The sequence below is a fragment of the Ranitomeya variabilis genome, chromosome 2 (genome assembly GCF_051348905.1).
Source record: "Ranitomeya variabilis isolate aRanVar5 chromosome 2, aRanVar5.hap1, whole genome shotgun sequence".
NCBI classification, from domain to species: Eukaryota; Metazoa; Chordata; class Amphibia; order Anura; family Dendrobatidae; genus Ranitomeya; species Ranitomeya variabilis.
The window spans coordinates 369649583-369665252 of NC_135233.1; the positions used below are offsets into that span (position 1 = coordinate 369649583).

General features: G+C 42.9%; 1 protein-coding gene across 1 annotated transcript in view; it reads right to left on the reverse strand.

The window, feature by feature from the left end:
- Window positions 1-556: 556 nt before the first annotated feature.
- Window positions 557-15670, reverse strand: part of LOC143809447 (uncharacterized) — a 64974-nt gene continuing 49860 nt past the window's right edge. The window contains exon 5 of the mRNA XM_077292516.1: window positions 557-980. Coding sequence (XP_077148631.1) covers window positions 843-980 — 138 coding nt within the window. The 3' untranslated portion in view covers window positions 557-842. The remainder of the gene's footprint in view (window positions 981-15670) is intronic.

A 15670-nucleotide genomic window follows, 5' to 3' on the forward strand; every position in this document is an offset into this window, starting at 1 on the left:
AAACCCTGAAACATACAGTATGTCTTCAAATACAGATCCTAGTTTGGCTTTTATCCTAAGTCATGTGTCAAGACTTGTTAAAGGATCAATATTTGACTTTTAGGATTATTACTTCCGGTAGTGGCTCTAGAGATCAAGTCCCTTGTGTTAAAGAAGTTTTTTGGATTTAAAAAAATGATCACCTATCCACTGGATGGGGATACTCATTCAATCATTGTGGCTCTGACCAGTTGGACCTCCATTTAACTTCTCGTGGTTGCAGTCTTACTACTGCAGAGGAACATGAGACCCCCATTTTAGTAGTTATTGTTAAAAAACTGCAGTTTCTTATGTCTTATTGCCATAATGCTGCCATCAGAATGGTAGATGCACTGGTAACTCGTTCTGCAGTCTGCTATGTACTGTGATACATAGAGGCTGTAGAAACCACATAGTTCAACGTTATTATTTTAAATCACAAAAATGAGTTTATTTATGTAAAAAGTGCCCCTAAAGGTGTCCATATCCTTTTACAACTTTTCCCAAGCTGGAGAAGAGGCCACTTACATACGTCGGAATCACATATACTGGATATATAAAGAAAATAGTTTTTCCATGTACAAGTTTATTAAACCTGTGAAAACGAATAAAGCAAAATATGTTAATGAAGTATACATATGGCTAAAGGTACACATCAGTCTAAACTGCTACACTGTCCTTTGTGCAGTGAAAGAACTGCAGGGGTGGAGCAGGATACAAGACATATATTTGAGGCTTTTGGTCCTTTTTAGACATAAAACAGTATTTGCTTTCCCCATATAATTCCTTTAAAGACTATTTAATATAATTCACACTCTGATTGGTCAGATTTCTTCTTTGTTGATCTTGACTGTGGAGTAGGTGACGGCATCCACCACCTTGACTCTAGGTCCTGACCGTTTGGGGAAACTTTTCTTAGCGATCTCCGCATACTGGAGGCCTGAAGGATCCAACTGCAGATTCTGCAAAAATAGTTATCATACACCACATTACATCACACAGAATACAATCGGGAGAGCCATGAGTCATCTACGGGGGATGTGGGAATAGGTGACCAAACTGGCTCAGCTGTTACTAATGGCAACCATTATGACATTACAGTCACCATGGCAACTATTAAGACATCAACGTCGCCATGTCAACCATTATGACATCATCGCCATGGCAGCCTATTATGACATATTTGTCCCCATGGCAACCCATTATGACATCAGTCACCATCACTTCCATTATGACATCATCCTCACCATGGCAACCTATTATGACATTATTGTTGCCATGGCACACATTATTACATCATTGTTGCCATGGCAACCTATTAAGACATCATTTTCGCCATGGCAACCTATTATGACACTATCACCATGTAATCCAATATGACATCATAATCACAATGGCAACCTATTATGACATTTTTACAGCCATGGCAACCTATTATGACAACATTTTCGCCATGTCGACCATGATTACATCACCGTCACCGTAGCAACCATTATGTCATTGCCATGGCAGCTTATTATGAAATCTTTTTCGCCATGGCAACCATTATGACATCTTCATCGCCATGGCATCCATTATGACATTATCACCTTGGGAACCTATAATGACATTATTGTCCCCAAGGCAAACATTATGACATCATCGTCACCATAGCAAGCTACTATGGCATCACTGTCGCCATGGCAACCATTATGACATAAACATCTCCATGGCAGCCTATCATAGCATCATTGTCGCCATGGCAGCCAATTATGACACCATTGTCACCATGGCAACCCTATTATGGCATTATTGTCTTTATAGCAACCCATTATGACATCATCGCCATGGAAACCGTTATGACATCATCATCGCCATGGCAACCATTATGGCATCATTATCGCCATGGCAACCCATTATGACACCATTTTCACCATGGCAACCATTATGATGTGATTATCGCCATGGAAACCTACTATGACATCATTTTGCATGGAAACTTATTATGACATAATTGTCGCCATGGCAATCAATATAACATCATAGTTGCCATGGAAACCATATGTTGTTATCATCGCCATGGCAACCTTTATGTTGTCATCATCGCCATGGCAACCATTGTGACATCATTGTCGGCATGGCAACCATTATGACATCATCATCGCCATGGCAACCTATCAGAGCATCATTGTCACCATGGCAACCCATTAAGGCATCACTATCGCAACCATTATGACATCATTGTCGCCATGGCATCTTATTTCGATATCATTGTCGCCATGGCAGCTATTATGACATCATTGTCACCATGGCAAACATTATAACATCATCATTGCCATGACAACTTACTACTGTATCAATGTCACAATAGCAACCCATTATAATATCATCATCACCAGGGCAACCACTATAACATCATAGTCCCCATGGCAACCCATCATAGCATCATTGTCACCATGGCACCCTATTATGGCATCATTGTCTTTATGGCAACCCATTATGACATCATGATCGCCATGGAAACCATTATGACATCATCATCGCCATGGCAACCCATTATTGCATCATCATCACCATTGCATCCCATTATGACACCATTTTCACCATGGCAACCACTATGATGTGATTGTCGCCATGGAAACCTACTATGACATCATTTCACCATGGCAACTTATCATGACATCATTGTCACCATGGCAACCACTATGACATTGTCATCGCCATGGCAACCTATCATAGTATCATTGACGCCATGGCAACCCATTATGGCATCGTTATCGCCATGGCAACCCATTATGACACCATTTTCGCCATGACAACCAATATGATGTGATTGCCACCATGGAAACCTACTATGACATCATTTCAGCATGGCAACTTATCATGACATCATTGTCGCCATGGCAACTGTTATGACATCATCATCACCATGGCGACCATGATTACATCACCGTCGCCATGGCAACCCATTTTGGCATCATTATTGCCATGGTAACCCATTATGACACCATTTTCACCATGGCAACCATTGTGAAATCATTGTCACCATGGCAACTATTATGACGTAATCATCACCATGGCAACCATTAAGAGATCATCATCGCCATGACAACTTACTATTGTATCAATGTCACAATAACAGCCCATTATGACAGCGTCACCATGGCAACCAATATGACATCATCGTGCCTATGACAACCTTTCATAGCAACATTGTCGCCGTAGCAGCCAATTATGACACCACTGTTACCATGGCAACCATTATGCCAACATTGTCGCCATGGCAATCCATTCTGACACCATCGTCACCATGGAACCCTCTTGTCGCATCATTGTGTTTATGGCAACCCATTATGACATCATTGCCATGGCAACCCATTATGACACCATTTTCACCATGGCAACCATTATGACATCACAGTCACCATGGAAACTATTATGACATCATTGCCATGACAACCAATTATGACACCATTTTCACCATGGCAACCATTTTGATGTGATTATCGCCATGGAAACCTACTATGACATCATATTGCCACAGCAACTTATTATGACATCATTGTCACGGTGGCAACCTTTATAACGTCATCATTGCCATGGCAACCATTTTGCTGTCATCGTCTTCATGGCAACCATTATGACTTCATTGTCGCCATGACAACCGTTATGACATCATCATCGCCATGGCAACCTATCATAGTATCATTGACACCATGGCAACCCATTATGGCATCGTTATCGCCATGGCAACCCATTATGACACCATTTTCACCATAGCAACCAATATGATGTGATTGTCACCATGGAAACCTACTATGACATCATTTTGCCATGGCAACACTAGATGGTGGCCCGATTCTAACGCATCGGGTGTTCTACAATATGTATGTGTGTATGTACGTGGCGCTTAGCACAGCCATGTACTATATAACACAGCCACATAGTATATAACACAGCCCACATAGTATATAACACAGCCCAAGTAGTATATAACACAGGCCACGTAGTATATCACACAGCCCATGCAGTATATAGCACAGCCCATGCAGTATATAACACAGTCCACATAGTGTATAACACAGCCCACTTAGTATATCACACAGCCCATGCAGTTTATAACACAGCCCACGCAGTATATAACACAGCCCATGTAGTATATAACACAGCCCATGTGGTATATAGCACAGCCCACATAACACAGACAACCACGTAGTATATAGCTCAGCCACGTAGTATATAGCAGCCACATAGTATATAACACAGCCTATGTAGTATATAGCACAGCCCACATAATATATAGCACAGCCCATGTACTATATAACACAGGCCACGTAGTATATCACACAGCCCATGCAGTTTATAACACAGCCCACGCAGTATATAACACAGCCCATGTAGTATATAACACAGCCCATGTGGTATATAGCACAGCCCACATAACACAGACAACCACGTAGTATATAGCTCAGCCACGTAGTATATAGCAGCCACATAGTATATAACACAGCCCATGTAGTATATAGCACAGCCCACATAATATATAGCACAGCCCATGTACTATATAACACAGGCCACGTAGTATATCACACAGCCCATGCAGTATATAACACTGCACACGCAGTATATAACACAGCCCATGCAGTATATAACACAGCTCACGCAGTATATAACACAGCACATGCAGTATATAACACAGCCCAAATAGTATATAACACAGCCCACGTAGTATATAGCACAGCCCACATAACACAGACAGCCACGTAGTATATAGCACAGCCACGTAGTATATAGCAGCCACATACTATATACCACAGCCCATGTAGTATATAGCACAGCCCACATAATATATAGCACAGCCAACGTACTATATAACACAGGCCACGTAGTATATCACACAGCCCATGCAGTATATAACACAGCCCACGCAGTATATAACACATCCCCTGCAGTATATAACACAGCCCACGCAGTATATAACACAGCCCACGCAGTATATAACACAGCCCATGCAGTATATAACACAACCCATGTAGTATATAACACAGCCCACGTAGTATATAACAGCCCATGCAGTATATAACACAGCCCACGTACTATATAGCACAGCCCACGTGGTACATAACACAGCCCATGTAGTATATAACACAAGCCACATAGTATATCACACAGCCCATTCAGTATATAACACAGCCCATGCAGTATATAACACAGCCCACGTAGTATATAGCACAGCCCACGTAGTATATAACACAGCCCACATAGTGTATAACACAGCCCATGCAGTGTATAACACAGCCCACATAGTTTATAACACAGCCCACATAGTATATAACGCAGGCCACATAGTATATCACACAGCCCATGCAGAATATAACACAGCCCATGCAGTATATAACACAGCCAACGCAGTATATAACACAGCACATGCAGTATATAACACCGAAATAGTATATAACACAGTCCACGTAGTATATAGCACAGCCCACATAACACAGACAGCCACGTAGTATATAGCACAGCCACGTAGTATATAGCAGCCACATAGTATATACCACAGCCCATGTAGTATATAGCACAGCCCACATAATATATAGCACAGCCCATGTACTATATAACACAGGCCACGTAGTATATCACACAGCCCATGCAGTATATAACACAGCCCACGCAGTATATAACACATCCCCTGCAGTATATAACAGAGCCCAAGCAGTATATAACACAGCCCATGCAGTATATAACACAACCCATGTAGTATATAACACAGCCCACGTAGTATATAACACAGCCCATGCAGTATATAACACAGCCCACGTACTATATAGCATAGCCCACGTAGTATATAACACAGCCCATGTAGTATATAACACAAGCCACATAGTATATCACACAGCCCATTCAGTATATAACACAGCCCATGCAGTATATAACACAGCCCACGTAGTATATAGCACAGCCCACGTAGTATATAACACAGCCCACATAGTGTATAACACAGCCCATGCAGTATATAACACAGCCCACATAGTATATAACACAGGCCACATAGTATATCACACAGCCCATGCAGTGTATAACACAGCCCATGCAGTATATACCACAGCCCACGTAGTATATAGCACAGCTTACGTAGTATATAGCACAGCTCACGTAGTATATACCACAGTCTATGTAGTGTATAACACAGTCCATGTAATATATAACACAGTCCATGCAGTATATAACACAGCCCACAAAGTTTAAAACACAGCCCACACGGTATATAACACAGGCCACGTAGTATATCACACAGCCCATGCAGTATATAACAGCCCACATAGTTTATAACACAGCCCACGTAGTATATAACACAGGCCACGTAGTATATCACACAGCCCACGCAGTATATAACACAGCCTACATAGTATATAGCACAGCCCACGTAGTATATAGCAAAGCCAACGCAGAATATAACACAGCCCACGTAGTATATAGCAGTGTGGGCACGATATCCCCGTTAAAAAAAATTAAAATAAAAAATAGTTATATACTCACCATCCGGCATACAGCAAAGCTGTGCCGATGCACGCGATTCTGCCGCCAGCTTCCATTCAGCTTCCGGCAGGCCGCTAACCAATCAGTGACAGGCTTAGTCTGGCCGCGAATTGGCCCCTCCCTACTCTCCTCCAGTCAGTGCCCCCTCACTACTCCCCTCCAGTCAGTGCCAGTGTGTCGCCCCACCCCGGACCAACTTTTTACTATTGATGCTGCCTATGTAGCATCAATAGTAAAAAGATATAATGTTAAAAATAATTTAAAAAAATAAAAAATTGTGCTATTCTCACCTTCCAACATCCACCGATGCACGTGATGCTGCCACCAGCTTCCGCTTCCAGTGATGCATTGCAAAATTACCCAGATGACTTAGCGGTCTCGCGAGACCGCTAAGTCATCTGGGTAATTTCGCAATGCATCAATGGGAACGGAAGCTGGTGGCAGAATCGCGCGCATCGGCACAGCTTCGCTGGATGCAAGAGGGTGAGTATATAACTATTTTTTATTTTAATTTTTTTTAATGTGGATTATGGTGCCCACACTGCTATTTACTACGTGGGCTGTGTTATATACTGCGTGGACTATGTTATATACTGCATGGGTTGTGCTATATACTACGTGGGCTGTACTATATACTATGTGGGCTGTGTTATATACTGCTTGGGCTGTGTTATATACTACGTGGGCTGTGCTATATTCTACGTGGGCTGTGTTATATACTGCATGGAATGTCTTATATACTGCATGGGCTGTGTTATATACTGCATGGGCTGTGTGATATACTACATGGCCTGTATTATATACTACGTGGGCTGTGTTATATATTACATGGGCTGTGTTATATACTGCATGGGCTGTGTTATATACTATGTAGGCTGTGTTATATACTACGTGGGCTGTGTTATATACTGTATGGGCTGTGTTACATAGTGCGTGGGCTGTGTTATATATTGCATGGGTTGTGTGATATACTCCGTGGCCTATGTTATATACTACATAGGCTGTGTTATATACTATGTGGGCTGTGTTATATACTGCATGAGCTGTGCTATATATTACGTGGGCTGTGCTATATACTACGTGGGCTGTTATATACTATGTGGCTGCTATATACTACGTGGCTGTGTTATATACTAAGTGGCTGTCTGTGTTATATACTGCATGGCTGTGTTATATACTTTGTAGCTGTGCTATATACTACGTGGCTGTGCTAAGCACCACGTACATACATACATACATATTCTAGAATACCCGATGCCTTAGAATCGGGCCACCATCTAGTTCCATCATAATTGCCATTGCAACCCATTATGACACCATTTTCACCATGGCAACCAATATGATATGATTGTCTCCATGGAAACCTACTATGACATCATTTTGCCATGCAAACCATTATGACATCATTGTCGCCATGGCAGCTAATATGACATAATCATCACCATGGCAACCATTATGACATCATCATCGCCATTGCAACCAATTATGGCATCATTATCGCCATGGCAACCCATTATGACACAATTTTCACCATGGCAACCATGATGATGTGATTGTCGCCATGGAAACCTACTATGACATCATTTTGCAATGGAAACTTATTATGACATAATTGTCGCCATGGCAATAATTATAACATCCTCATTTCCATGGCAACCATGTGTTATTATAGTCGCCATGGCAACCTATCATAGCAGCATTGTTGCCATGGCAGCCCATTATGACACCATTGTCACTATGGCACAATATTATGGCATCATTGTCTTTATGGCAACCCACTATGACATCATCATCGCCATGGAATCCGTTATGACATCATCATCGCCATGGGAACCCATTATGGCATCATTATACCATTTTCACCATGGCAACTATTTTGATGTGATTGCCGCCATGGAAATCTACTATGACATCACTTTGCCATGGCAACTTATGACATCATTGTCACCATGGCAACCTTTAAAACATCATCATTGCCATGGCAACCATTAGGTTTTCATCGTCGCCATGGCAACCATTATGACTTCATTGTCGCCATGACAGCCATTATGACATCATCATCGCAATGGCAACCTATCATAGTATCATTGATGCCATGGCAACTCATTTTGGCATCGTTATCGCCATGGCAACCCATCATGACACCATTTTCACTATGGCAACCAATAGGTTGTGGTTGTCGCCATGGAAACCTACTATGACATCATTTCGCCATGGTAACTTATCATGACATCATTGTCGCCGTGGCAACTATTATGACATCATTATCGCCATGGCAACCATTATAACATTATCATTGCCATGACAACTTACTACTGTATCAATGTCACAATAGCAACCCATTATAATATCATCGTCACCAGGGCAACCACTATAACATCATCGTCCCAATGACAACCCATCATAGCATCATTGTCACCATGGCACCCTGTTATGGCATTATTGTCTTTAAGGCAACCCATTATGACATCATGATTGCCATAGAAACCATTATGACATCGTCATCACCATGGCAACCCATTATTGCATCATCACCATTGCATCCCATTATAACACCATTTTCACTATGGCAACCATTATGATGTGATTGTCGCCATGGAAACCTACTATGACATTATTTCGCCATGGCAACTTATCATGACATCATTGTCGCCATGGCAACCGTTATGACATCATCATCACCATGGCAACCATTATGACATCACCGTCGCTATGGCAACCCATTTTGGCATCATTATTGCCATGGTAACCCATTATGACACCATTTTCACCATGGCAACCATTGTGAAATCATTGTCGCCATGGCAACTATTATGACAACATCATCACCATGGCAACCATTATAAGATCATCATCGCCATGACAACTTACTATTGTATCAATGTCACAATAACAGCCCATTATGACATCGTCACCATGGCAACCAATATGACATCATCGTCCCCATAGCAACCTTTCATAGCAACATTGTCGCCGTAGCAGCCCATTATGACACGTTTGTTACCATGGCAACCATTATGACAACATTGTCGCCATGACAATCCATTCTGACACCATCGTCACCATGGAACCCTCTTGTCACATCATTGTGTTTATGGCAACCCATTATGACACCATTTTCACCATGGCAACCATTATGACATCATAGTCACCATGGCAACTAATATGACATCATTGCCATGGCAACCAATTATGACACCATTTTCACCATGGCAAACATTTTGATGTGATTATTGCCATGGAAACCTACTATGACATCATATTACCACGGCAACTTACTATGACATCATTGTCACCGTGGCAACCTTTATAACGTCATCATTGCCATGGCAACCATTTTGCTGTCATCGTCTTCATGGCAACCATTATGACTTCATTGTCGCCATGACAACACTTATGACATCAGCATCGCCATGGCAAACTATCATCGTATCATTGACACCATGGCAACTCATTATGGCATTGTTATCGCCATGGCAACCCATTATGACACCATTTTCACCATGGCAACCAATATGATTGTCACCATGGAAACCTACTATGACATCATTTTGCCATGGGAACACTAGATGGTGGCCTGATTCTAACGCATCGGGTGTTCTAGAATATGCATGTATGTATGTACGTGGCGCTTAGCACAGCCACGTAGTATATAACACAGACAGCCATGTAGTATATAGCACAGCCATGTAGTATATAGCAGCCACATAGTATATAGCAGCCACATAGTATATAGCACAGCCCACGTAACACAGACAGCCGTGTAGTATATAGCAGCCATGTAGTATATAGCAGCCACATAGCATATAATACAGCCCACATAATATATAGCACAACCCACACAGTATATAACACTGGCCACATAGTATATAACACAGCCCACGCAGTATATAACACAGCCCACGTAGTATATAGCAGCCAGGCAGTATATAACACAGCCCACGTAATACATAGCACAGCCCAAGTAGTATTTAACACAGGCCACATAGTATATAACACAGGCCACACAGTATATAACACAGGCCACGCAATATATAACACAGGACACACAGTATATTACACAGGCCACGCAGTATATAACACAGCCCACACAGTATATAATACTGCCCACATAGTATATAACAGCCAGGCAGTATATAAAACAGCCCACATAGTATATAGCTCAGCCACATAGTATATAGCAGCCATGTAGTATATAACACAGTCCATGTAGTATATAGCACAGCCCACGTAATATATAGCACAGCCCACGCAGTATATAACACAACCCACGTAGTATATAACACAGCCCAAGTAGTATATAACACAGGCCACATAGTATATCACACAGCCCATGCAGTATATAACACAGCCCACGCAGTATATAACACAGCCCATTGTTGTGAATCCTGCTCTTGGGTTCCCTCCGGTGGTTGTTGGTAGTAATGCAGTTGTCCCTGGGCTGCAATCCTGGGCAGGTGTCCCTGCTGATTGCAGCTCTGACTGGGATATTTAGGTGTGCAGGATTCATTAGCCCTTGCCAGTTGTCCATTGTTCTTGGAGGTTTTGCATCTCTGTCTGGTTCCTCCTGCCCTGCTGCCAAATCAGCAAAGATAAGTGTCTGGTTTTGTTTCTACAGCACACATGCTGTGTGCTTTACAATTCAGTACTATTCAATGTTTTTTCTTGTCCAGCTTAGACTGTGTTTGGATATTTCAGTCAAGTTGGATTCTCAGGAGATGCAGATATACAGTCCATGTCTTTAGTTAGATGGTGGAATTTTTGTATTATCTGCTGTGGATATTTTTAGGGTTTTAATACTGACCACTTAGTATTCTGTCCTATCCTTTCCTATTTTAGCTAGAGTGGCCTCTTTTGCTAAATCCTGATTTCTGCCTGCGTGTGTCTTTCCTCTAATACTCACAGTCAATATTTGTGGGGGGCTGCCTATCCTTTGGGGTTCTGCTCTGAGGCAAGATAGAATTCCCATTTCCATCTATAGGGGTATTTAGTCCTCCGGCTGTGTCGAGGTGTCTAGGATGTGTTAGGTACACCCCACGGCAACTTCTAGTTGCGGTGACAGTTTAGGGTTTGCGGTCAGTACAGGTTCCACCTATTCCTGAGAAAGTCTCATGCGGCTCCAAGGTCACCGGATCATAACAGTACAACTGGCCAACAATGAGTTAAATGCATCTCAGAAGAAGGGAAGAAAGAGCCAATTTTTTTTCTGTAGCCTGCTTTGTCCTTTCTTCCCTCTTTTTCTCTGGGTGGCTGAGGAGTCTTGTGCTAGCATGGATGTTCAGGGATTAGCTTCTCGTGTAGACCAGCTTGATGTTAGGGTACAGGGTATTTCTGATTATATTGTTCAGACTCCAGTTTTAGAGCCTAAGATTCCTACTCCTGATTTGTTTTTTGGGGACAGGTCCAAATTTTTGAGTTTTAAAAACAACTGTAAACTGTTTTTTGCTCTGAGACCTCGATCCTCTGGTGATTCCATTCAGCAGGTTAAAATTGTCATCTCCCTGCTGCGTGGTGATCCTCAGGATTGGGCATTTTCCCTGGAATCTGGGAATCCGGCCTTGCTTAATGTAGATGCCTTTTTTCAGGCTTTAGGATTATTATATGATGAACCAAATTCTGTGGATCAAGCGGAGAAGACCTTGTTGATCCTGTCTCAGGGTCAAGAAGCGGCAGAATTGTATTGTCAGAAATTTAGAAAATGGTCTGTGTTGACTAAATGGAATGATGTTGCTTTGGCGGCAATTTTCAGAAAGGGTCTTTCTGAATCCGTTAAAGATGTTATGGTGGGGTTTCCCATGCCTTTCTATCTGAGTGATTCTATATCTCTGGCCATTCAGATTGATCGGCGTTTGCGGGAGAGCAGAACTGTGCGCGCTGTGGTGTTGTCCTCAGAGCAGATGCCTGAGTCAATGCAGTGTGATAGGATTCTGTCTAGAACGGAACAACAGGGATTCAGACGTCAGAATAGGTTGTGTTTTTATTGTGGCGATGCTTCTCATGTCATTTCAGTCTGCCCTAGGCGTACAAAGAGGATCGCTAGTTCATTTACCATCAGCACTGTACAACCTAAATTTTTATTATCTGTGTCCTTGATCTGCTCATTATCATCATTTTCTGTCATGGCGTTTGTGGATTCAGGCGCCGCCTTGAACTTAATGGACTTTGAGTTTGCCAGGCGTTGTGGTTTTCCCTTGCAGTCTTTGCAGAACCCTATTCCTTTAAGGGGCATTGATGCTACACCTTTGGCTAAAAATAAGCCCCAGTTCTGGACACAGGTGACCATGTGCATGGCGCCAGCCCATCAGGAAGATTGTCGATTTCTGGTGTTGCATAAATTACATGATGCTATCGTGCTGGGTTTTCCGTGGTTGCAGGCACATAATCCTGTGTTGGATTGGAAGTCTATGTCTGTGACTAGTTGGGGATTTCAGGGGGTTCATAATGATGTTCCTTTGCTGTCAATCTCCTCTTCTTCCACTTCTGAAATTCCAGAGTTTTTGTCTGATTTTCAGGATGTATTCGATGAGCCCAAGTCCAGTTCCCTTCCACCGCATAGGGACTGTGATTGTGCGATTGATTTGATTCCAGGCTGTAAGTTTCCTAAGGGCCGACTTTTTAACCTGTCTGTGCCTGAACATACCACCATGCGGAGTTATGTTAAGGAGTCTTTGGAGAAAGGACATATTCGGCCATCTTCTTCACCGTTGGGAGCAGGGTTTTTTTTGTTGCTAAGAAGGATGGCTCCTTGAGACCCTGTATTGATTATCGCCTCTTGAATAAGATCACGGTCAAGTTTCAATACCCTTTACCTCTGCTTTCCGATTTGTTTGCTAGGATTAAGGGGGATAGTTGGTTTACTAAGATTGACCTTCGGGGGGCATATAATCTTGTTCGTATTAAGCAGGGTGATGAATGGAAAACTGCGTTTAATACGCCCGAAGGCCATTTTGAATACCTTGTGATGCCATTTGGGCTCTCTAATGCTCCATCTGTTTTTCAGTTTTTCATGCACGATATCTTCCGGACTTATCTTGATAAATTCATGATTGTATATTTGGATGACATTTTAATTTTTTCCGATGATTGGGAGTCTCATGTGAAACAGGTCAGGATGGTATTTTAGATCCTTCGTGATAATGCTTTGTTTGTGAAGGGGTCTAAGTGTCTCTTTGGAGTGCAGAAGGTTTCTTTTTTGGGCTTTATTTTTTCTCCCTCATCTATAGAGATGGATCCGGTTAAGGTTCAGGCCATTCATGATTGGATTCAACCCACATCTGTGAAGAGCCTTCAGAAATTTTTGGGCTTTGCTAATTTTTATCGCCGTTTCATTGCTAACTTCTCCAGTGTGGTTAAACCCTTGACCGATTTGACGAAGAAAGGCGCTGATGTGACGAATTGGTCCTCTGCGGCTGTCTCTGCCTTTCAGGAGCTTAAACGCAGATTTACTTCTGCCCCGGTGTTGCGTCAACCAGATGTTTCTCTTCCGTTTCAGGTTGAGGTTGACGCTTCTGAGATTGGGGCAGGGGCCGTTTTGTCTCAGAGGGATCCTGTTGGTTCCTTGATGAAACCGTGTGCCTTCTTTTCCCGTAAGTGTTCGCCCGCTGAACGCAATTATGATGTCGGCAATCGGGAGTTGTTGGCTATGAAGTGGGCGTTTGAGGAGTTGCGACATTGGCTCGAGGGAGCTAAGCACCGTATTGTGGTCTTGACCGATCATAAAAATCTGATTTACCTCGAGTCTGCCAGGCGGCTGAATCCTAGACAGGCTCGATGGTCCTTGTTTTTTTCCCGTTTTGATTTCGTGGTCTCGAATCTTCCGGGTTCTAAGAATATTAAGGCTGATGCCCTTTCTAGGAGTTTTTTGCCTGATTCTCCTGAGGTCCTTGAACTGGTCGGCATTCTGAAAGAAGGGGTGGTCCTTTCTGCCATTTCCCCTGATTTACGACGGGTTCTTCAGGAATTTCAGGCTGACAAACCTGACCGCTGTCCAGTGGGGAAACTATTTGTTCCTGATAGATGGACTAGTAGAGTGATTTCTGAGGTTCATTCTTCTGTGTTGGCTGGCCATCCTGGTATTTTTGGTACCAGAGATTTGGTTGGTAGGTCCTCTTGGTGGCCTTCTTTGTCACGTGATGTGCGTTCTTTTGTGCAGTCCTGTGGGACTTGTGCGCGGGCCAAGCCTTGTTGTTCCCGTGTTAGTGGGTTGCTTTTGCCTTTGCCGGTCCCTGAGAGGCCCTGGACGCATATTTCTATGGATTTTATTTCTGATCTTCCGGTTTCCCAGAAGATGTCTGTCATCTGGGTTGTTTGTGACCGGTTCTCTAATATGGTCCATTTGGTGCCTTTACCTAAATTGCCTTCCTCTTCTAATTTGGTTCCGTTGTTTTTTCAGCATGTGGTTCGTTTGCATGGTATTCCGGAGAATATTGTGTCCGACAGAGGGTCCCAGTTTGTTTCTCGGTTTTGGCGGGCCTTTTGTGCTAAGCTGGGCATTGATTTGTCTTTTTCTTCCGCATTTCATCCTCAGACAAATGGCCAGACCGAGCGAACTAATCAGACTTTAGAAACTTATCTGAGATGCTTTGTGTCTGCTGATCAGGATGATTGGGTGGCTTTCTTGCCATTGGCCGAGTTTGCCCTTAATAATCGGGCTAGTTCGGCTACCTTGGTTTCGCCCTTCTTTTGTAATTTTGGTTTTCATCCTCGTTTTTCTTCGGGGCAGGTTGAGCCTTCTGACTGTCCTGGTGTGGATTCTGTGGTTGACAGGTTGCAGCAGATTTGGGCTCATGTGGTGGGCAATTTGGTATTGTCTCAGGAGGAGGCTCAACGTTTTGCTAACCGTCGTCGGTGTGTTGGTTCCCGGCTTCGGGTTGGGGATCTGGTCTGGTTGTCTTCCCGTCATGTTCCTATGAAGGTTTCTTCCCCTAGGTTTAAGCCTCGCTTTATTGGTCCTTATAGGATTTCTGAGATTATTAATCCGGTGTCTTTTCGATTGGCCCTTCCGGCTTCTTTTGCTATCCATAATGTCTTCCATAGATCTTTATTGCGGAAATATGTGGTGCCCGTTGTTCCCTCTGTTGATCCTCCGGCCCCTGTGTTGGTTGATGGGGAGTTGGAGTATGTGGTTGAGAAGATT